Source organism: Mus musculus, chromosome 13, assembly GCF_000001635.26.
Source record: "Mus musculus strain C57BL/6J chromosome 13, GRCm38.p6 C57BL/6J".
NCBI lineage: Eukaryota > Metazoa > Chordata > Mammalia > Rodentia > Muridae > Mus > Mus musculus.
Window position 1 is genome coordinate 88,816,393 of NC_000079.6, and position 24,673 is coordinate 88,841,065.

The 24,673-nt window shown below is 38.3% G+C and overlaps 1 protein-coding gene and 1 long non-coding RNA gene across 3 annotated transcripts in view; both read left to right on the forward strand.

Moving 5' to 3' along the window:
* The first annotated feature begins 5,079 nt into the window (after positions 1-5,079).
* Edil3 (EGF-like repeats and discoidin I-like domains 3) overlaps positions 5,080-24,673 on the forward strand; it is a 501,754-nt gene continuing 482,160 nt past the window's right edge. For both annotated transcript variants that reach the window (NM_001037987.3, NM_010103.4), the window contains exon 1: positions 5,080-5,656. In NM_001037987.3, the coding sequence (NP_001033076.1) occupies positions 5,590-5,656 (67 nt within the window). In that variant the 5' untranslated portion in view covers positions 5,080-5,589. The remainder of the gene's footprint in view (positions 5,657-24,673) is intronic.
* Positions 7,832-19,728, forward strand: Gm38504. Its single transcript, XR_382711.3, has 2 exons — positions 7,832-8,080; positions 11,991-19,728. It is a non-coding gene; the product is annotated as a predicted gene, 38504 (long non-coding RNA).

Sequence of the window (24,673 nt, forward strand, 5' to 3'; positions counted from 1 at the left end):
ATCTAATTTAACAACATTTTAAAATGACAGAATATTTAAAAATACTATATTTAGGTTTAGCCTTTTATTTTTGAGGAATTGAAAGCTGAGCTCCATGCCTTCAGATAATTTAAGAAAAGTGGAAACTCAGTGTATCATGTATTCTCCTGATGTAACTGTTATCTTGGGGGCTTATTGCTGAATAAGCTCACCCTTTCTGATTCTGTCTGAACTAGGCCCTGGCTGGTTCAATTTAGCTGTTCTGACTCAAACTCCTCTCCAAGCTGACTGTATTTGTCTGCTCTCAGCTTCTCACTGAATTTCTTTACTTAGCCTCAAACTGACTGTGGAAATTTGTTCTAATCGTCTGCTCCTTCTTCTTGTCTGGCTTCAGCTGCCTCTGCTGACCTGCATGGAACTGCATGATCTCCCATAGGAACTCAGTCCCACTGCAGTGCACTCACTGCACTGATTCCTAACTGAAGTATTCAACTCCACTGCACTGAACTCAACTGACTGAGTGGACTCTCTCTCTCCCTGGAAAACTCTTAAATAACTTTTTTCCTGAGAGTTGAGCTTATTCTATTTCTGACTCATTCTGTCAAATTTTTCTATGATTTGTCACTTTGTCTGATTCCCAATTAAATGCCATTCTTTGTGATTAAAGGTGTGTACTAAGTGGCTGTCGTATTCCAACTAGAGATATTAAAGGTATGTGGTGTTTGTACCTAATCTGGATCACAGAATTCTAGAAGGTCTTCAGATGTGATCAGAGAAACCACACAGCTGGAATAAAATTTCTCTACAATTGATGGATAGAGATGATTATTTAATAATGAAAATTCATTCTGAAATTTAGCATATGATTGTAGCTTTTTTTTTTTTTTTTTTACTTTCCACCTTATATTTCACCAATACGTGACAATTACTGGGCCCTGTGATGTACCACACACCAGCTTAACACTACAAGTTTTGTCCTGTGACTAACTCCACTTTACAGATGGGAACATTGAGGCCTAGTAATTAGCTGACTTTATTTGTGGTGAATAAGTTATATTTGAGGTAGAGAAAATCAACTCGGATATGTTTCAGAATTCAAACTTTTACCCAATAACGATGAGTCCTGAAAAAAAAAGCCATCTACAAATCAGATATTTATGGTATATTATGTAACAGTGGAAGAGTTAAAGTGATGAAGCCCAATGAATATAACTTTCTGGTTGGGGGCACCACAACATGAGAACTGTATTACAGGGTTGCAGCATTATGGAGGTTGAGAACTGCTGAGCTAATGGGTACAATTTTGCCTTCTGGGACCTCTTCCTATTGTTACAGTGTATCCAATTTTAGTTTTCCCTTTGGTTGTTTACCATCTCTCTCAAAATTTTTTACTTATCACCTAGCACCTATGAAGCCCAAACACTATTCCTTATTGAATTCCAACTTCAGTGAGAGTCTCATGAAATATCATACAAGAGATCACTAGACTCGTTCCTGACAGGATGTGTATTTCCTTATGAAGCCTATTGTGCCTGGCCTCCACTGTTAATTGTTTTCTCAAGATTCTTGCCTTCCAAGCTTCCTCCATTCAGCCCCTACCTAGCAAGCTACAGTCTTTCTACCTCACAGTCTTTCTCATTGAAGAAACGTGTGATAACTAAGGTTTATCATAGCTTCGGCTCCACTTCGAGGCAGCGATTTTATGTGTCACTTTCCTTTATCCTGCTGCTGTGATAAAATACCGGACAAAAATGGCGTGAAAAGGTGAAATGGTTTATTTCAGCTTATAGTTCAAAGTGTTATCATGACACTGTGATGGGGGGGGGGGGGCTCATAGCAGGATGAGTTTGACCCAAGTAGTCATACCACTTCCACAGGCAAGAAGCATAAGCTGAAAGATAATTCAGTTCATGATCTCTTTTTATCCATAGAGTCATGGATCCTAGACTAGGGAGTGATGTCACTCACAATTGAAAAGTCTTCTCACCTCAATATAACCAAAATAACCTGTCACAAACATGTCCAGCGTACCAGTTCTCTGGTGGCGATTCTAGATTTCATCAAGTTGACAAGTGAGATTAATTACCACGTTCATAGCAGGAAAGAAATATTCAGTTCCTAGCAAAAATCAATAATCTTTCTGCATTTTCTCATTTGATTGTTTTCTTTCTACTTATTGTTCCTTTCCTTGTAGTGTTAAACCTACATTATATTAACAGGTATGTTAAAGAATAGCTTGTTATAATGCCTATAACAACCACCACCACCAACACCAACACCACCACCACCACCACAACAACAACAAAAGTTTGCAAAATGCTGGATTAACCACTTTTCAAAAACCTTCTTAACCACAGGACCTTCAGAGAATTTAATATGCAAATATTCCTCAAGGATGCCAAGACGCTTCATTAATATACAGTGTTCCCCAAATCATTTGTCCATGTAATACTATTATTTTTCTTTCCCAAGAAACCTTTCAACATCCTAAGGATAAGAATATCCATAGAAAACAATTTAAGAAATGCCATTTTCATGTGATATATAGATCATTTTTAGTATTTTAGGCACAGATTTGGAGAAGCTGTAAAACCATAGGGTGGATCATATGTGATTAGTAAAGGTCTCTTAGCACTTTATGTTCAGGAAAAAATTCATAGCAGCATTTTGTCCTTTTACCCTTTCTTTGTTTTTCAGACATTTTCTATATTCCATGTGGGAAAGGGCTGTATATATGTACACAGCCTTGTCTAAGTGTACCAACAGTGAAATGAACTCTACAAATGTAATTGATGGTAAGGCTTATTTGTAGATGTCCAGTATAAATAAGCAGGAAGGAAGAAGTGATATCAGGCAGGCACTGTTGTGTTTAAGCTTTATACCATCTTTGGATAGAAAATAAGAATTTTGTACAGAGCTACAAAATTGGCAACACCTTTCAAAGGTGATACAACACTTCATAAAGAGTGTCCTTTATAGTCCTCACCTCAGTTGTTTGGACATAGATTATGTATTTTGATGTGGCTTTATGTCTATCGGAGTATTTAAAAAGCAAAGCAAATGAACAAGGAACCCATTTTTGTAAAAAGGAAATGTCTAATAGTCTAGATTTTGACAAAAAGTTAACATTTTGACATGCTTCTTAGTATTACATATTATTGGTAAAGTGGAAATTGTAAATAAAATAAAGCAAACACAATGTTTATCCTATCGTCTCCTGTTGTCTAGCTCATCATACAGTACAGGCTGAGGTCCTGCACTTTAGGATTTGCCAGAATCCTTTGGAAGGGATCCCTGAAAGATAACTTGTCATTTTCCAAGTTGGAGACGGTCTTTGGAAAACACATATCACAGCAGGAGTGCACATTCAGAGTTAAACTGAAGTGACATACAAGGAAGCAGCATTGGTAATTGACTAGAATGGACTTACAACTCTAAACAATACTCTCCTTAACCAAAAGGGCTGGGTTTAAACAGAAAGTACTACAAGGAAGTGACTCTTCCTTTCCTTGACAAGACAATTTTTTTCCTTTTTTTTTTTTTTTTTTGGTTGTTTTTTGTTGTTGTTATTTTATTTCTTTACATTTCAAATGTTATCTCCCTTCCCAGTTTCCTTCCTGAAAACCCCATATTCGGTCCCCCAGCCCTTCTGGCTCCCCCACCCAACCACCCACCAACTCCTGCCTCACCATTCTAGCATTCCCCTACACTGGGGGCATTGAGCTTTCACAGGACCAAGGGCTTCTCCTCGCATTGATACCTAACAAGGCCCTTCTCTGCCACATATATGGCTGGAGTCATGGGTCCCTCCATGTGTATTCTTTGGTTGATGGTTTAATCCCTGGGAGCTCTGGTTAGTTTTTTAAACATGTATTGTCACCCTCTCACTCAGCATGGGAAACATGTTTTATTGTGGTTGGTGTTTTGCCCATATTACACATTACTTCTCTCTCTTGCCCTCATTTGGTTTTATTTCTCAATTGGTTTGCATGTCCTCCCACCCTTGATATCACTCCAGACAGAGAGATGGTACAAGATGAGGTTCCAAGGACTTGAGGAAGAAATAAAGAAGTTTCATGGTTGTCTCCTTTCAGCATCTAATCCTGAGAGTGACAATTTTCTTCATTTCTTCAGTTTCTCTACGCATGTGTTTATATCCTCCTATCTCCCTTCCTAATGGTGACTCGGGGAGGGCAGAGAACCCTGTTTCATTTTGGTACTTGGTACCACAGGAATTGAATCTACAGTAAGCAATCATTCTAACTGAAAAACAGGGGAGAAAGTACAATTGTAAGCCAGAGGCTTTATTTTCAGTTCAATCACTTTCAGTGCAAAATAAGCCCATTTATTTTAGTTTTGGTGAAGAACAGCGAAATTTGATCCACCTGAGTGATGTGTCAAGAATCTGCTCTTTCCTCTGTTTTTCTATGACTTCCTTCATGTGAAACAGATGTCCTGCTTACATGCCTCCCACTTGCTTATGCCCTTTCTCCACTGAGAGCAGATGAGCCCACAACCTTTCTCTTCAGCCCTGAGCAAACTGATTTGCAGGCAGAACAACAGAGCAGCAGCCTGTCTTGCCTGTCTGGCTCCTGACTAAATCGTGACTCCTGAGAAACTGAGACTTCTTTTAGCAGTCTTGGGTCTCACCAAGCTTGAGGCTCCTAGAGCCACTTTGTGAAATCTCTTAACTTCCTTTCCTGGCAGTCCTGAAGTTCAGTGGACTCTTTTGTACACTTAACCATAAAACCAAACCTGGAACCAACACTTTCGGACATCTATCGTATTCCCTTAACCTTAGAGTTTGCATCTTAGGTGGAGAAGATGTGGAACTTAGCAGATAGTGGCAGGTATCAGTCAGGGTGTGGCTGCGGCTGCCTCCCTTTCTCTTCCAGCAGAAGGAGCCACCTTCCAAAGCTGGGGGAGAGAGAGAGAATGGGGGGGAGAGGAAGAGAGAGGGAAGGAGGGAGAGAGAGAGAGAGAGAGAGAGAGAGAGAGAGAGAGAGAGAGAGAGAGAGAGAGAGAGAGAGAGAGAGAGATTGGAGAAGGCAATAAGAAGAGGGAGGGTAGGGGGGCGGGCCGCCGGGGGCGCCCAAAGCCAGCTAGGCTCAGTCTCACACGCGCGCCGCCACTGTTTGTACACAGTGCGCTCCTGGCCTCAGGCTCGCTCCCCTCCAGCTCTCGCTTCATTGTTCTCCAAGTCAGAAGCCCCCGCAGCCGCCGCGGCAGCAGCGTGAGCCGTAGTCACTGCTGGCCGCTTCGCCTGCGGTGCGCGCACGGAAATCGGGGAGCCAGGAACCCAAGGAGCCCGCGCTCCGCCCGCTGTGCCTCTGCTAGGACCCACTCGCAGCCCCAGCCTCTCTCAAGCGCACCCACCTCCGCGCACCCCAGCTCAGGCGAAGCTGGAGTGAGGGGTGAATCACCCTTTCTCTAGGGCCACCACTCTTTTATCGCCCTTCCCAAGAATTTGAGGAAGCGCTGCGGGAGGAAAGACGTCCTCTTGAATCTCTGACAGGGCGGGGTTTACTGCTGTCCTGCAGGGCCGCCTCGCCTACTGTGCCCTCCGCTACGACCCCGGACCAGCCCAGGTCACGTCCGTGAGAAGGGATCATGAAGCACTTGGTAGCAGCCTGGCTTTTGGTTGGACTCAGCCTCGGGGTGCCCCAGTTCGGCAAAGGTGAGGTGGCTGGGCAGGGGTCCCTGGATGAGGGACGGGCGGGGAGCACCTTTGGAAATGCCGCTCAAGGGGCCACAGTGGGTCCTCAGTGCGTGCACGGCGTGAGGAGCGCTACGAAAGAGGCGATGCTCCCTGGATACCCTGCCAAAGTGCTAGCAAAGTCCGTGTGGAGTGCCCCAGGCTGAGCCTGGGAAGAGGGTGCGATCTAGAAAATAAGAAGATTGAGGGGGTGTGAAGGGGTTGTCTTCCTAGGCTTTTTTTTTGCTAGTGATTCCCTGCGCGACCCCTGACTAGCAAATATCAATGTTCTTGGCCGATGACAGCGGACAGGGTTGTGAGGTTGTGATAGAGACCTGACAGAGCTAAGTGTGCTGGGCCATCATCTAGTAGGTGCTAGAATAGCCTGGATAACCACCGGGCGGTAAGCTGGATGCAGTGCTCTGGTGCAGGGACAGGGGTGGGGGTGGGGGTGGGGGCTAAGGGGTCTGTCAACCTGGACCCGATATTGAGAGTTCATACTGCCAATGAGAAAGAGAGAGGTCTACTAAGTCGCTAGCTTTCTCCCCAACCCTCCTCTTGGGCGCGTGACTTCAATTACAACAGCTCAAACAACTCTCTTCTCCTCCAACCCCAGGGGGCTTGAGCATTATTTTGTACTCCCTCTGGGTAAGACCTTAACTCTTGGTAATAGATGGCTGTGATGTGCAAACCAACCTTCATGCGTCCCTGGCCCAGGAGCCAAAAAGTTGTTCAGATTTGTCTACCTGTGCCTTTCATGGTTTGCATGTAAATAGGAAACTAGCATACAAAACAAAACCTAAAATTTTAAAATCAGTGAGTCTCCGGGTGAGTTGTTTAGGTGACTTTCAGGTCCTTTTGAGAGATTAGGCTTTGTCAATATAAAACCTGGTCAGAAACCTTTGTCTGCATATCAGCGGGTACTGAATTGGAGCCAGGAAGCCAAAGAGAGAGAAGGGGTTTCCAGATATTGGGTGGCTGTGCCCTTTCTGCGTTTGTGAGTACAGAAGGCCCTTCTGAGAGAGATTTACTAGAATCCTCCACAGATAGCAGTAAGTAGAGAGCTGATAAGCTACAAGGATTTGAAACGTTGTGGCTCTAGAAGTATTTGGAATTAAAAAAAAATGCTTTGACTCGAATCCATTTGAGATTAGACTAGGCATTGCATGGATACTCTACGCTACACCTATGCACTACCTATGTATGCGCTTCGGAGGGATGGACTGTTGGGGACTATCCTTCAGAAACCTGTGTTGCAGCCAGATGCCAATCTCTTTGGGACTCAAGTGGTGGGTAGTTCTGGTCTTCTCAGCTCCCCAGGATGTGACTGTTTTTCCAGGGGTGTAGGTGTGTGGGATCTATTCCAAACCTGCTCTGATAGTTGCCTCGCTGAGGCAGCCACTCCAGTGAAGGTTAGCATATGGAAATGTTTTCGGAGTGGGTCGCCTAGACTCCAGTGGTAAGGAAAGAACAGGCTTCCAAAGCTGATATTTCCTGGTTTTTTTTTTTTTTTTTTTTTTTTTTTTAAATTTCTTGTCTGAATTCCCTCTGCACTTTGATGCCTTAGCTGGTAGGGAACTGTAAGAACCACAGGCACTCCCCTCTCCTCCTATCCCCGCCTCTGTTCCCACCCCAAATAGGAACACACACATACACTCGCGAGCGCGCGCGCACGCACACGCACACACACAAACACACACACACACACACACACACACACACGCGCTCGTGGGTGCACTCACAAGCACCTACTAGGCAACTCCTCTGCCACTAAGTGACCCTTACCAATGGTGACTGGAAAGCTAGAGGACCTATTGAGTGACTGAGCTTGCCAGAAGACTTCTCCTAGCTAGAGTTTGGGAAGGAAAAAAAAAAAAAATTGCAGCTGCTCTGAGCTCTTAATGATGCCCACGCCGAGGCATCTTTGCCACCAGTCAAGTGGACGATAGCGATGTTGCCAGGGCTTTCCAGTGTGCTGCTAGAGACAAAGCTCGGGAAGCCTACCCCCTCCATCCTTCAGACTGATCCTTTGTAAGCCACCCTGCGGGTGGAGGGCGGCAGCTTCTGAGAAAGAAACGGACCGATTTGCATAAGCTTTTTTTTTTTTTTTTTTTTTTTTTTTTTTTTTTTTTTTTTTTTTTTTTTTTTCTGTTAAACTTGTGCCTCTCTAATTTTCTCCTCCCGGACCTCTGCAGAAAGCAGATCCGAGTTTGCTTGATAGTTCAAACAATTAAACTTTGGGAAACTTACTGAAACTGGTGTTAACATAGAATTTTACTCTGCTTTTTTTCATACCCCTCCCCCATCGTGTATCTTTGATTTATCAAATGTCGAAGAGAAATTAGTGTTTTCCTTTGTGTGGACCCCAATTTACAGGCACTCATGCCTGGAATTGGATAACGATAGGTAAGCCCACTTATTGGCTGTCTTTATTTTAAAATTAAACCAATGGATCAGTCAGATTGAATATTTTATTAACTCTTAAATTATTCATCATTGTGTATTGCTTTAAAAAAATCCAATAACATGCATACAGTTGCAGCAAACACGTGACATCTTATGCAATCTGTCCCCATGCCTGCAGTTTGTGCCTGGAGTCTTTAAGCAAACGGTATTATCTAAAAATGTCTGGATGGGCCCTAAATGCTATGAATCATTGGCATTTGAATTCCCATCTTTTAATCAATGGAGATCTTAGTTAATTCGACATGAGAAGAAATTAATACCTGAAGAATCTCACTCCAGATACCACTATGCTTCAATGATTGCATAGTGAAGTTTAAGCTGAAATAACCGGTTTCTATGGGGATTTTATTACTGCACTTTGGGGCCATCATTACCTAATTTGCATGACCATTAACTTTACACTTTAAGAAATAACTGCTAACATCAGATTCAAGGTGAAGCGTTTTAAATTAATTTAAAAATATTATATTGAAGGTAATAGTTAAGTGGACATAAAGTCCCTTGCTGTGAGAGTTTGGAACCAGTGTAAAATCTGTGCCGTACCAGGCAATACAATGGTACAGCGGAGCTTTTCCAATGGTGCTGAGAAAGTTCTCGTTCTACCTTAAACTTTCTCTTAAAATTGAAAGGTATTTAATCTAGAAATTTGTTTTATTTGTGGTGAATATTTACAGTAAAAATGGAAAAGTAAAGTGGAATAGAATATACTATCTTCTTTGATCTTAAACTTAAAGATTTGCCAAATAAGGCCAATGTAGTACATTTCTGGACAATTCCTTAAGTTAAAGACATTTGTATTTTCATTAAATATTTTAAGCTGAATGTCCATATAACATTAATAGTTTATAAAATAATAACTTTAATATAATTGAGTCACCTAAGTTATTAATTTTTTCCTAATTATTAAAATCTTAGCAATATACATGAATAAAGTATACATGGTTGTAAAAAAAGAGGAAGGCTACTCAGATAAGAGAGCAAGTATACCACTACAAAACATGCTTAATGGTCTTTAGTGCCTATGCTGCTCCAAACTCTTTCATTTCCTTACCAGCTATTCCGATAACGTTGTTAATTGGGTAATTTATTCATGAGATCCATCTTTTAAATGGATGCTAATAATGGCATGAACTGTATATGCAATCACTTGTGTACATTTGTAAGCCTTTGGGGTTTTCTAAAGTCTAAGAAAGTGGTGCTTATATTATTTACTGCGCACACTTGCAGGTGTTATAGCTTTGAGTATGATTTATGATATAATAGTTTTATCAAATCCTTGCCCTCCCCCCCAAAAAATGGTAAATGCTTCTGAGCTCAGTCAAGCCAGAAGCTAATTGTGAGTGGACAATTGTATAGAAGGACTTGGAGGAAGAAAGGGGAAGGGGAGAACTACATGGTTATATTCAAATCTCAAAAACTAAAATAATAATAATAATAGTAATAAAAGATAGATAAAATGTAAAAATAGGAAATGTTACAGTCTGCAATTAGTAATAAAACTTCTATAATAGAAATCAATTTACTTCTTTTATCAACTAAATAGTTGAATTTCTGCACACTTATGAAAAACTATAACCCCAGTCATGCTATCTTTACTATTAAGTTCTGACCTGTGATTTTAGGAAGATGCCCAACATATTTCTTCTTGTCTTCTGCTTTATCACAGTCTGAAGAGATAGTGATAGGTCTCCTAATCAAATTAAATTAATTTATGAACAAAATAAGTGAATGCTGATGTGAATTTTTAAAATGTTGTACATGGCTACTGCAGATGCTAGAAATCATCACTTAATTGTTCCTGAACAATTATGCTTTAAAAAAATCTTTGGTTCCATAGTTGTTGAAAGAGACTAAGATCCACTGAGCCCTCACCAGTAGGTGTCAGAATAATCAATGGAGATATTTTAAAGATCTTTAAAAGAAACAAAACAGGTAAATGAGAAATGCTAGTCTGCAAAGCTGCATAAATTATGCTTTACTACCTATGGAACTAATGACAGTTTCCATCAGTCCCTGAAGATAGACAGGGTACACTGCCAGGATAGACAGCTTTTACTGTAGAATTTTAACTTCGAGTCACAGATGCCACAAATAAGAGTCACACATTTTTGGGGAACCCATTACTTATTCAAGGTGTTCATTAGTGCCTTCCAAGGAAATAGAATATAGACTTAGTAGTGGTCAAACAATTATTATTGGCATTCCTAGTGTCCTTTCTAAATTTCTTCTCCACATCCAGTCTAAGTAATTATCCATTCTTTAATACTAATTTACAAATATTTACACACTTGGCTGAAACTCTGTACACATCCATTGTATGGAAATTCATGAGTATCTACTTTTTTTCTATAGTAATATTTTTGTAGAGTTTGCAAGTTTCTAACTAATATATATCATATGGCCAAAGAGGCTAAATGCATGCTAAGTTCTCTTTATCCATTTCAGGAAAAAAAATATATATATATCACCAATATTATATATATAGTACACCAATACCTATAAGTTACTGAAAATAATTTTAGTTTATCTTTATCAAACTTTTTTACTTTTTTGGTTGATACAGCCCTTAAATATGTATTTCAGATTACCAGTATATTCTTGTTATGAGTTATCTCCAGTTTTAATGTGGTCATGGACATGCCAAATGGCCTATTTTCAGTGGCATTCATTCTATGTTAAAGTTTCTTAAAGTTAAAAAGGAAATCTTGTGTTCTGTCTCTCCCATTTTGCATTTTTCTTCTCCCTGCCACTTCTTGGTTGGGTAGTAACTAGGGAACAAGATCCAGGATAAAATCAATTTAACATTCTGTCATCATTATTAAGACCGTACATTTACAAAACACTGTGAATTTGTCATTTTTTACCTCTTGGAAAAAGAAAATGGAAAAAGAGAACATAATGTCCATTTTCCCAATGTCTGTGATTTAAAAGGATCCAAATTGAAGAACAAGTCAAGTGTTTTATTCCTTACTTTGATCACAATGCTCTGCCTGAAGCTGTCCACTGTGCAGGTAAACATTTGCCCCTAACAATACAGACCTGACTTGCCTCACAGTTTCATCCACGTGACACAGAGAGGAAGGTAGGAAGCATAAACGACAAAGGTGAGAAACTCTTGACCACCTCGTGTAGACTTCACATTTGGAATTTAGATTACATATTATATTTTAAAAATCTATTTATCTTAACCTCAAAAATTCTCTGACTGTCTATAAACTACATTCTGAACCTGAAAAATATGAAGCAATAGGTCAGACTCATTTTGAGCAATGAAGAATGCCAGCTATTATGAGGATGTGGGAAAGTGTATGTAAGACAGTAATATTGTACAATGTAAAAAAAAAAAAAAACAGGAAAATTTAGTGACGTTGTGAGAGGATTGAGTAAAATAAAACCTGTGAATGTTTATTATACTACTTGATGAAAATATTTGTCATATATCTAGATAGGACCTAATTGCCACATGTTCACAATTTGGGAATAGAAAAATATCAGTTTGTATGTATCGATAACAAAATATTTTGTTCAACGTGTATAGGCTCAGAAATCTGCTTTACTGTGAAGGAGTTAGAAATCTGAGAAATGCATTAGTTTGGCAAGTGTTTTTTTTTTTTTTTTTTAACTCTCCCATAACAATGCTGTTTTGTACATTTCCCCCTAGAATAATCAAATGAAGCTAATATAATATAATAGTATAAAACAGTTTAGTTTTACAGGCAAAGAGTTGGTCTCCAAATTCAGATAAGGTGTCCTGTAATGACCAGACCACATTTTACAGGAAAATATACTGGTGCGTCCTGTTTAAATATGCGCTAATGCAGTGATAGTGATGGTCGGGTTTGTCCAACAGAGACTTCTGGTGCGTCAGTGAGCAGAGAGGATTTAACCGCAAGGATACCAGTGAAGCTTCTTACGCACTAAAGCACTTCAGAATGAAATGGTTACTGCACTGCAAGACGGACTTCCTCTTACTGTTCCTCTTTTCTCAAACAGATCTGTATCAAGACGACTGATTACATACTCACTCATAAGCAGGAAGAGCACTGCTTAATCTCCGGTTACATGATGGCACGCTTACGTTGGAAGCAATCTGTAAATGGGGTTAGGCTACTCTGCAGTCCTTAAGGTTTCTGCTTTGTGTTTGACAAAGTGGTTTATTTTTAGAATGAAAAATAATCCTTTAAGTCTCTTCCTGGTCTGAGCTCACAGTGACTGCTCAGATTTCGCTCATAGTGGAGATTACGAGGTCAGCTGTAGTAAAATGGGCTCCTGACATGTGAGCAAGAAAATCCAGAACAGTCAAGTGGAAATATTGGATTGTAGAATATTTTTTTAAACGAAAGGGACCAATCCCTTTTGTAATTGATCATCAGTTTTGTAGTTTGTGTATGTCTGCCAGTCAAAATTATGAGATAATCTTTTCCAAAACAAGATGTTCTAGTTTTAATAACAATATTTTCTTGTGTATATATGCTACATTTATTTATTTATTTATTTATTTATTTATTTATTTATTTATTTATTTATCTCTGTAGCTTAACTCATATGTTATAAACACCAAATTCTTGGAATGTTTTATGGCAGCTCACTATTTACATGCTTTAATATTTATTTTCCAAATTCTTGTTTAACATTGATGCTACTATTACCTCCATGAATTAGCACAGTACAGATGACACAACAAGACAAAACAGCAGTAACAAAAACACCAAAATGGGTTCATAATAGTCTTTTAATTAGATAGAGATATTATCATAAATGAACCCACATCACTGTTTTTAGGCAGTAAGTGGATATTTGGCTTTGTTATTACTAATTTAAATTTATATATTTTTATTTTATGTGCCTTTTTATTTTTCCTCCATGTATATATGTGAACTATGTTTGTATTTGGTGTCTAGAGTGGCCAGAAGATGTGTCAGATCCCCTAGGACTAAGTTACAGAAGATTATGAGCCATTTCATGGGTCCTAGGATCTGACCCTGGATCCTCTGCAAGGGTTCTTACCGACCAAGATGTCTATCTCTCCATCCCTATAGGTGCATATTTTATGTGACAGTGTCTTCATATACATAGATACACACACACATACATACATACATAGATATGTACATTCATATATAGAGAAATATATATGCATTATGTTAAAACAGATGCAGAAAATTTAAAAGCTTGTGTTACTTGTTTTTCTTTATATCCATTTCTATGTTTTGGAATGAACCTTCTATGAAAGTATGGCAGATAGAGCATTGATAAAAATATGCTATCAAATCACAGACTGAATGCAAATTGCCTTTTATGTTTGTTATATGTCGTCAATTAAAAGAAATGTGAGCACTAAATAGCAGATTACTTTACTACATACAGTGTCCTGATGTTCTTTGTATCTGAAATTTTTTCTACAAAGCTATGTTTTTACAGTCAGAGTTTTATTTCTATTTTTTACCTCTTTTCATAGGAAGGCTGCCATCATGACAGCATAAGCATCTTTATAGACAAGTTAACAAGAGTCATTTACTCAGAGAGATGTGAAGCAGGGTAAATAAGATTAGCAGATGCATTTTGCACATTGCACTGCAGTGGGTACCAGTTCTGAATCTAACTCAACCATTTGGTGCTGCTGGATCACGTGATAAATGAATAATCAATCAGATCCAAAGATAACTTCCACAGTGACTAAGTTATAATGCCATGTATAACATGAAGACAGAAGAGCAAATAATGTATAAGGACATGAGGAAGGAGTGAATGCAGGCTACAGACAGAAATTTTGAAAGAGGACATCAATCTATTTTTTATATTTCTAATTCTGTCACAGATATTTTGGTATGGTAGTGGGTAAGTGAGTAAAATACACTTGAAACTGTAAGTACACAATTTCAGTGCAAAGCTTCACAGCTTCCATTTTTATGGCAATTATAATTATGTATTCAATTATTAAATTTTATAGAAGTTGAATCTGAAATTTTGAATATTTAATGTTTTTATTTACCTACAATTTTCTTATATTTTATTTTACATTTTTCAAAAAATATAGAGCATTATGGACCCTACAGTCCTAACTACCAACTGATACTGTGTGGCAGTAAGTCATGAACTGTGTGTGTGAAGGTGTCTTCTATATTTTATTATGTTTAAAAATACATATATCTTACCAGCTAACTACCGGCTAACAGCTAATTATTTATAAGATGAATTCATACTTGGGAAAACTATTAGAAATATTAAGTCATTCTCCATTTTAAAAATAACTTAAAATTTTTAATAAAGTAAATTTTAAGAAGAAACCTTGGATAAAGCTGTTTCCACGTGCACAAATGAACAATTATGTTCTTTAGTCTGAAAGAGTTAATGGTGTGGTTTTTAGTGAACATTGCAAGGAATGGTACTGGGTATGGCAGGGAGAAAAGAAACACTTAGGGAGTGGCTGGAAATACAGATGTTTCACCAAATCTTTCCATTCAGTTTTATTCTAGCATTACTTTCTTGGGATTGTGTTTTAAAATTCTGCCACTCCTCTGCATGATTCCAGTGATATTGAACACAATGTGTAGGGATACAATTTAGGTAGCAATTTCAATTGCATAGCATAGTACAGAGTGATTTTAAAAGACAACATGGTTTTATTTGTGTCAATTTAATCAACGTATTTAATATGCCACAAATGTGTGTGTAACATACGTATACCTATACTACCCTCATTTAATTTATTTCAGTATAGCCTATTGAAAAAGTAAACGTCATGATCAAACATTGCAGCGCATGACTATAGTCCATACATTGAGGAGGAAGCAGCTGGACCACAAAGGCAAGGGCAGTCTGGGTTACACAGTATGAAGCCCAGGAAACCAGAGCTGGGGAGGTAGTTCAGTGGTTAAGAGCACTGGATGCTCCCCAGAAGACCCAAAAACTGACTTCCCATAGGCTCACAGTGGCTTAGATCATCTGTAACTTCAGTTTCAGTTGTCCAACACCCTCTTCTGGCTTCTGTGGACAACACCTGGGCACAATTCATTTTATTTATTTATTAACACCAACAACAAAACAACTAAAGGCTTAGGAAATTTAGCAGTATCCCAAAGCCCTGAGTTCTTTTCCCAGCATTATAAGAACAAAGCCAAACATGCACAATTAGCCATACTAACCACACAGGGTTTTTTTTTTTTTTTTCTTGTTTAATTGAGTAATTAGTTACTCCGAATATTTTTATTTATTTATTTATTTTTGGTTTTTTGAGGCAGGGTTTCTCTGCGAAGCTCTGGCTGTCCTGGAACTCATTTGTAGACCAGGTTGGCCTCGAACTCAGAAATCCGCCTGCCTCTCCCGCCCAAGTGCTAGGATTAAAGGCGTCCGCCGCCACGCCTGGCTTACTCCAAATATTTTTAAGAATTTTAAAACTAAATGAAATTAAACTCTATTTATAACTCATGAAAGTCATACTATCTAGTATATAGAGTATCTTCATATTTCTTTCTCTATGTGACTGTACAGTATTTGAATTTAAATGGACCTCTGCCTTAGAAGATATGGAAGAATATTCTTAATCTAATTTTTTAAAAAAAGAGAGAGCACAGGAGGTTCTAAAGCTCCAATGCCCTGGATTTCACAGACTTGGAAGAGTCTGAACTTGAATCTACTGTGCTGACTCTAGCTGCTCACAGCTGCCACACAAGAATGCTAGAGGTAGTCATAAGTTCTGTTTGGTCCTCAGTTTTTACAATGAGGGCATGGCAAGAGGTTGACCGATGTTCATTTTCCAAAATTAATCCTAAGTACTTGCAGTAGTTCTTTATATCCTATTGTCACAATGCCCTCTTTCCTCTATTAGAGAGCATCAATGAATCTGAAGTCCTCCTGCAATTCCCAACATCAATGGCTGCCACCACTATGTTTGAATTGACATCTAGCAACATCTAGTCAGTAGAATTGCTGCTGTTAAATGAAACCACTAATTTCACTAATTTACAGGCAGATTAAATGTTTCAGCTCTCTCTCTCTCTCTCTCTCTCTCTCTCTCTCTCTCTCTCACACACACACACACACACAGACACACACACAGACACACACACACAGACACACACACACACACACACACACACACACACACACACACACAGTTTTTGCCTTTTATTTTCCAGTGTCTGTGCTTCCACTGACCCCACTTGTGATCAGTACAATAATTTTCACTCAATCAGACTTTGTTCCCTACCTGGTTTTTGTACTTAGTCATCTCAAGGATAAACACATTGTTTCAGGATTTCTCCATTGATTGAGTTGACCAGATGACTTCACCATTTGTGCATCACATAACTATAAATAAAATTATTTTCAAAGTTCTGTTCCTATCTGTAGCTAATTAGTGTTTAGGTATTTACAAGAGTCTGTAAGATCCACATTCTGCAAATCAGAATATGGTTGAGGTTGAATTGGGCTGCAGAGAGAAGTAAAACAGAAAAGTAAGTGATTAACTAGGAATATAGAGGCATTGTAGGAAATACAACATGAACATAATTTTACCAATGACAAATTTTGGAATTTAACCATGGGTTACTACAAGAAAGATAGTAGACAAAATGGGGGGAAAGGAGTCAAGACAGGAAATGGTCAACTATCAGAAAAGTCACCAATGAAGGAATGAAAACCAAAATAAAGGTGTGATGAGAGATGGTGGAAATATTGAATGGTGAGGGAAAAGAGAGCATGTGGGGATGTGTTAGACATCAGGAAGGCACAATCTAGACACACTGGGAGAAAAGGTGAACGATTTTAAGGTTCAACTCATTGGTTTTTTGTTTTGTTTTGTTTTGTTTTGTTTTGTTTTGTTTTGTTTTTGCATAGAAGGAAGCAGAATATACTGGAAATGACAATGACAAACAGGAAAATAATACTTCAAATATAAAATTTATATGAGAAGAAGCATTATACAGGGTAGAAGGGTAAATAGTGACTTGGAAGAGACTTGATGTATTAGCCCGATCTAGCTATTTCTCTTTCCCACAATTCTTAGTCTACAGATTTGCCATGTTAAATTTAAAACAGTGGCTGTATCATGTAGAGAGGTTCTATGTGTTTATATAAAACAGCTTTTCCAAACCTTATAGGAAATCTAAAGGACTATTTACGTGGCAAGAATAAGACTGTACACTTAGAGCAGGGTAGTTTAATAGCATCAAATATAGGGCAGATAGATTTATATCATTTCACTGTAATATAGTTAAATAAGTGCTTCAAATTCACAGCAGTACCTCTTCTAAATTTAGTGCTCTGCTGGGGGCAGAAGGAGAGTTCTGCAGTTGTTCCCTGACCCACTTTTAAGCTGCTGAGGTGGGTCTCTATGTCTTTTGAGGTCAGCACTTAGTAGTTACAGAGAAAGCTTTATCTCATTGGTGGTCTGCGGTTTTGGTTTAGATCATTTGTTTAAATTGCTCATACAGGAAACTATTAACATATCTTCCACCCTTTTGAAGAATTTGTTGCATGTTGTACAGAAAGATTTCTTTATCCTCAAAATTACATGTCTCAAATATTTGTAAAGCACAGTGTTTCTTCTTTAGTCTCTGGCATGCTAGAGTTGGATATACTTCCTTCCTTTCCCTTCCCTTCCCTTCCCTTCCCTTCCCTTCCCTTCCCTTCCCTTCCCTTCCCTTCCCTTCCCTTCCCTTCTCTTTCTTTCCCTTCCCTTCCCTTGATCCTCATAAGCCATTGCTCACTTCATCTTACTTGTTGCACTGGGACCCATCTCATTAGCCTACATATTTATACAAAAGCTTCTGATTTTCAATAAAAAAAAATACCAGTGATATGTTTACTTAAAGTCTGGAACATACTATTATTAACTTCTAATAATTTGAAACTGACAGTAAATTTTTAATATGCTACTTGTTTATTTGATTTTTCTAGGAGGTGACCTCTTTCTATATAATGCTGTATCTTATACATTTGATTTCATTGTAATTTTACTTAACAGTTTCAATTTTGTGCTTGCTGTATTTGTTAAATTTTTATTTCTCCTGACATGAATATTTGAATACTGAGCTTCATTTCCAAAAGATGTTACCAGGATATTTGTTGCATTTTTATCATGGTTATCTATGTACATGCATGCGTATACATGTGTACAGATTCTTAAGGTGAATATTAAATTTCACATTTCTTCTTTTGAGATCTTAAAACCATCACTCACATCTATTTGTATATAATTTTATCTACTTCTATATCTATTTCTGGTTGTCTCCCATGTTCTGCTATATTTATTTTCGAGAACATTATTCAGTTGAAACTGCATAGTCACAGAGAGAATTGCTAATAAATTGTCTTCTCTGAAGAATCTGTGCTCTAACCAAGACATGCATACATACCTACCTACACACACACACACACACACACACACACACACACACACACAATATTTCCAAATAGTCTAGATCATAAAATTTTACCTAATCACTTTTAAATTCACTTAATATATTTTGTCCTGTGTTCTGAAGCTTGAAGAAGACAAAATAAAACACTTTTATATTACATAAAGTATATAAATCCCCAATACCTGTGTATTAGCAGGAAACAGTTAATATTTGCTCAATTTATTCATACATGGCATAGTTTTTCTATACGTTTCTAATTTATGAACATGTTTTACAAAAGAGATTTACGTTCTATCTTTACCTAACTGCACAAAAATAATTGTGATTGTATGTGAAGAAATAGAGAACTTCAAATGTAATTATACAGAGCAGAGTTGATAAAAGTATACAACAAAATCAAAATACCTAGGGGAATTTTTAATTGTTGGGTAGAGGCTACAGTTAGATTTTTCATCTATTTCCAGTGCCATGACAACCAGTGCCTTAAAATGCATGAGCAATAACTTTCCTGTGTCCACCATGTCTCTTCCACCCCTGCCCATGCCCTTGCACCTGCTGAACCCAAAAGTTCCTGGCTGAGAACAACAGATAGCACCTGGAAGCTGTGTCTGCCCAGCTTGGAAACAACGCTGTTTAGAGTTAGTTGTGTGTGTAATGGCAATCTGGATGTCACTGCAAGTGCTGTCTACTACCTTAGGCAACAACACTCCTACTGTTTTTAAATGTTCCTGTGGTTCTGAAACGATATATGTACTGTGACCTCAATAATTGTGTCATTTACACACTAAGCTTAAAATTGTAAAAGGAAATATATTTCTAGAGAGGTCTGCAAAGAGTAAAAATATAGCATTTGTTTTTTCAAATGGTAAGACACCTTAGAAAGTTTTTTTCATATCTTTTAAATTTAGAGAATAAAACTAATCTCTTACTCTTATTTTCTTATTTTAAAGCTTTATTACTTTTGACTGCACAGCAATTATATGGTTGTTACAATAAAACTATTTTATTATGGCATTTGTTGGCATTCTGCAGAGACTTTAAATATTTGAAAATAATATATTTGCCATGCAGATTATTGTTTCTCTTTTATTTTGATAAATTATATATACCATAGAATTTTCTGTTAATGTATATTAGGCATAGTAGCAATTCCATCTTCATTACTAACTTCAACTTTTAAAGATAATTTATATACAAATAAAGTAATGCATTTTCTTTTTAAAATTTTTTTAGATATTTTCTTCATTTACATTTCAAAGGCTTTTCCTCTCTGAAAGTCCTCTATACCCCCCTGTGAGGAGCGGGTGTGGCAGCAGTCCCAAAGGCGCCAGGGACTGCAGCTAAGTCATATGATTTGCACCTGACTTCCTCATATAAGCCACAAACATCTTGAGATCTGCGCAGGTGTACCAGGATACTGGTGAATCCATTTTGATGGAGATATGCCCCTGCTGCCCTGATTAGCTGAAGCTGCGTGCCTGGTGAGGTGGTGTGACCTGTTGTGCGTGGATGGGAACTGAGAGTATAAAAGAGTGAGAGGCCCAGGGTTTGGGGGAGATATAAACAAGGGAGATATTAACAAGGGAGATATAAACAAGGGAGATATAAACAAGAAGAAACAGGACTGAATAAACGTGTGCAGAAGGATCCTGTTGCAGCGTCGTTCTTCCTGGCCAGTTGGGCGCGCGCAAGACCCCCTCCCCCCCCCCCCCCCGGCCCCGCCCGGCCCCTCAACCAACCCACCCACTCCTGCTTCCTGGCTCTGGCATTCCTCTGTACTGGGGCATATAATCTTCGCAAGACCAAGGGCCTCTCCTCCCATTGATGGCTGACTAGGCCATCCTCTGCTACATATGCAACTAGAGACACAACTAGTACTCTGGGGGGTACTAGTTAGTTCATATTTTTGATCCTCCTATAGGCTTGCAGATCCCTTTAGCTCCTTGGGTACTTTCTCTAGCTCTTTCATTGGGGGCCCTGTGTTCCATCCAATAAATGACTGTGAGCATCCACTTCTGTATTTTGCTAGGCACTGGCATAACCTCACAAGACATAGCTATATCAGGGTCCTGTCAGCAAAATCTTGCTGGCATATGAAATAGTGCCTGGGTTTGGTGATTGTTTATGGGATGGATCTGGTGGGGGCAGTCTCTGGATGAGCCTTCCTTCCCTGTCAGCTCCAAACTTTGTAACTCCTTCCATGGATATTTTGTTCCCCGTTCTTGGGCAAGAACTTGGACTACCAGAAGATCCAGCAATACCCCTCCTGGGCATATATCCAGAAGGTGTTCTAACTGGTAATAAGGACACTTGCTCCACTATGTTCATAGCAGCCTTATTTATAATAGCCAGAAGCTGGGAAGAACCCAGATGCCCCTCAACAGAGGAATAGATACAGAAAATGTGGTACATTTACACAATGGAATACTACTCAGCTATTAAAAAGAATGAATTTATGAAATTCTTGGGCAAACTGATGGATCTGGGGATATCATCCTGAGTGAGATAACCCAATCACAAAAGAACACACATGATATACATCACTGATAAGTGGATATTAGCCCAGAAACTTAGAAAACCCAAGATACAATTAACAAAACACATGAAACTCAAGAAGAAGGATGACCAAAGAGTAATGCATTTTCATTTCCCTCTGCCTTATCCAATTCCCAAGTCTATAATAGTTTCTTTTCTCCAGCTCTAATTTTTTTAAAAATTAGTTTTCATATGATATATTCTGATCATGTTTCCTTTCCATCATTCATTGCAGATTCTCACAATTTACACACACACATCCAACTCTAAGCCATCTTTCTCAATGTCTTTTAGAAAATAAATAGGTATTAATAGAACACAGGATAAACAAAATAACAGAAACAAATAAAAATGCAGAAGAAACATGTAAACACACATATACACACAGAGAGACACACTGTAAAAACAACAACAACAACAAAAAAAAACACACAAAACATAATATTTAAGAAAAAATGAAGGCTAAAAAAAGCCCAAACAAAACATTATAAGAAAAATGACCTAATTAACTAAGCTCCAAATAACCGCTAAGTTCTTTTATATTGTTGTTGTTGATCATCTAACACTGTTGGTATGCACCTAACCTTAAGCATAGGCATGGTTTGTATACCCAGTGGATATTTCTCCTTTGGTGGAAATTAACTTGTCCTTTGTCAATGGCTGATACTTGAAGACAGCTTCTAGGGTCCCCTGAGCCCTGAAGAAAGGGGTTTGATGAATGCATCCTATTTATGACTAACTGTTCTTGGTATCAGTTATACCTGTGCAAAGTACCGTATCTCTGGTACTTAGTACTTTGCACAGTTGCATATCTCCCTTTACTACTTCTAATCTCCCATACTTGGAACTCTTCTCTGATGTTGGCTACGTGAGACACTGATGTGATTCCCATTTGGTGTGGCCAATAGCTTCCCAGGTAGAGAGTGCTTATAGGTAAGCAACTGATACAAAGGAATGGGAATAGGCTAAAGTGGGGTCTGAGTAACTTCACTGGAGTGAGGAAAGCTGCAAGAACTGTGAGAGTCCTCAGGGAATCTCAACCATGTGTATGGTTTTTACCACTCTTAAATGGTAAGTAAAATCATATCACACAGTATTTGTACTTTTCCCACAACTTGTTCACTTAGCATAATATTGTCAATGCACATCTGTGCTACATATGTGTTTGTTAATTTTCTTTTTTTTATTAGATATTTTCTTTATATACATTTCAAATGCTATCCCAAAAGTTCCCTATACCTTCCCTCTTCCCTGTTCCCCTACCCACCCACTCCTGCTTCTTGGCCCTGGCATTCCCCTGTACTGGGGCATATAATTTCTTGGTTTGTAATACCAAGGGACCTCTCTTCACAGTGATGGCCCACTAGGCAATCTTCTGCTACATATGCAGCTAGAGACACAAGCTCTGAGTGTACTGGTTAGTTCATATTGTTGTTCCACCTATCAGGTCGCAGACCCCTTCAGCTCCTTGGGTGCTTTCTCTAGCTTCTCCATTGGAGGCCCGGTGTTCCATCTTATAGATGACTGTGAGCATCCACTTCTGCATTTGCCAGACACTGGCATAGCCTCATATGAGACAGCTATAACAGAGTCCCTTCAGCAAAATCTTCTGGCGTATGCAATAGTGTCTGGATTTGGTGGCTGATTATGGGATGGATCCCTGGGTCGGGTATTCTTTGGATAGTCCATCCTTTCATCTTAGCTCCAAACTTTGTCTCTGTAACTCCTTTTGTGGGTATTTTGTTCCCTATCGAATGCAGAATAAACTTCCAATATGCAGGCTGGAAGTTAATTCTCCATTCATTCTTTTCTAAAAACACTTGGGTTACTTCATAGTTTAGCTATTGCTAAATGCTTTGGTTTCCAGTGTAAACCCATATGGGAATTACTGTATTCTGTGCGAGTACTATTTTTTCTTATTTTGGAGGAATTTACTTACATATTTTTATAGTGTGTCAGCACTTTCTTTATCTGTAAATAGTATACATATGTTCCAGTTTTCACACATCCTTTACATAACTTGTTATTTTGTGTTATGAGAGTAGACATCTTAATGTCATGATAGTATTTAATTACATATATATTTTGAATTTTGTTCATGAGTGTTCTATTCATATTATTTTCACACACTTTCATTCACAAACTCCCCTGTGTCACCTTCCCTGACTAATATATAGATATACACTGAGAATTAGATATACTATCAGGGGCTTCAACCTTGAAGTACATTGAGGCTTCCTCCATTATCAGCCATTGACTGTTTGTATCTCTTCATAAAAAGATGTGGCATTATAAAATTTTCCCTATCTACAGGTCTTAACTGGAGTGGCGATTATGTAGGTCTTTTTTAGGCAACATACTATTGAAATTACAGGGGTGTAACATCTGTGCCTTTTCTAGAAGATGTTATCTATCCACAAGTTCCTTGGTCCTCTGGTTTTTACAATATTTCTAGCTTTTCTCGGTACAATATTCCCTAGGAGTTAAATCTAGAGATCAATTCTAGATATTTCAATTGGGCCAAGTATAATAAATAATAATATCATGCACAGGGATCATAGACTATCTAACAACTATCCAGTGTTAAACAAAGTATCCTCCTTTCCAGTTGTTTATATAAGAGACTACCAAATGAAAATATAAGCTATTGGCAATGCCCTTGGTTTTCTCCTAGAAATGAAGATAAAACCAAATTGATGAAGAACCACACACATTAGGGCATATGAAATGCAAGAATGAAATGGGTATTGTTCTGGAAGTCTCCATATTGCATCATAGCATCCGAAGGTGCTGTACAAGCTACCAAAGAGAAAAACAATCAGTAATCCTACTAAGCTATAAATCCCATGAACTACAACAAAAACCCACTTGACATATGTATTTACCTTTATAGTATTGTTCCTTCCACGGGGCAGCTAACCCCCTCAGCTCCTTCCATCCCTTCTCCACCATTGAGGAACTGCGAGTTTAGTTCAGTGATTGGCTGTGAGTACCCACTTCTGTATTTCTGAGACTTTGGGAGAGCCTCTCAATAGACAGCTATATCATGCTCCTGTCAGCAGTCACTTCTTGGCATCCTCAATAGTTTCTGGGTTTGGTGTCTGTGTATGGGATAAATCCCCAAGTGGGGCAGTCTTTGGATGTCCTTACCTTCAGTCTCTACTCCACACTTTGTCCCCATATTTCTTCCTGTATGTTGTTCTCCCTTCTAAGAAGCACTGAAGCATCCACACTTTGGTTTCCCTTCTTCTTGAGCTTCATATGATCTTTGAATTGTATCGTGGATATTCCAAACTTTTGGACTAATATCCACTTTTCAGTGAATGCATACCATGTATGTTCTTTTGTGACTGATTTACCTTACCAGGATATTTTCTAGTTACATCCATTTGCTTAAGAATTTCATGAATTCATTGTTTTTAATAGCTGAGTATTAAATGTACCATATTTTCTGTATCCATTCCTCTGTTGAAGAACATCTGGGTTCTTTCCAGCTTCTAGCTATTATAAATATGGCTGCTATGAACATAATGGAGCATGTGTCCTTGTTATATGTTGGATCATCTTTTGGGTATTCTTTTGTGTGTGTATATATATATATATATATATATATATATATATATATATATGACAA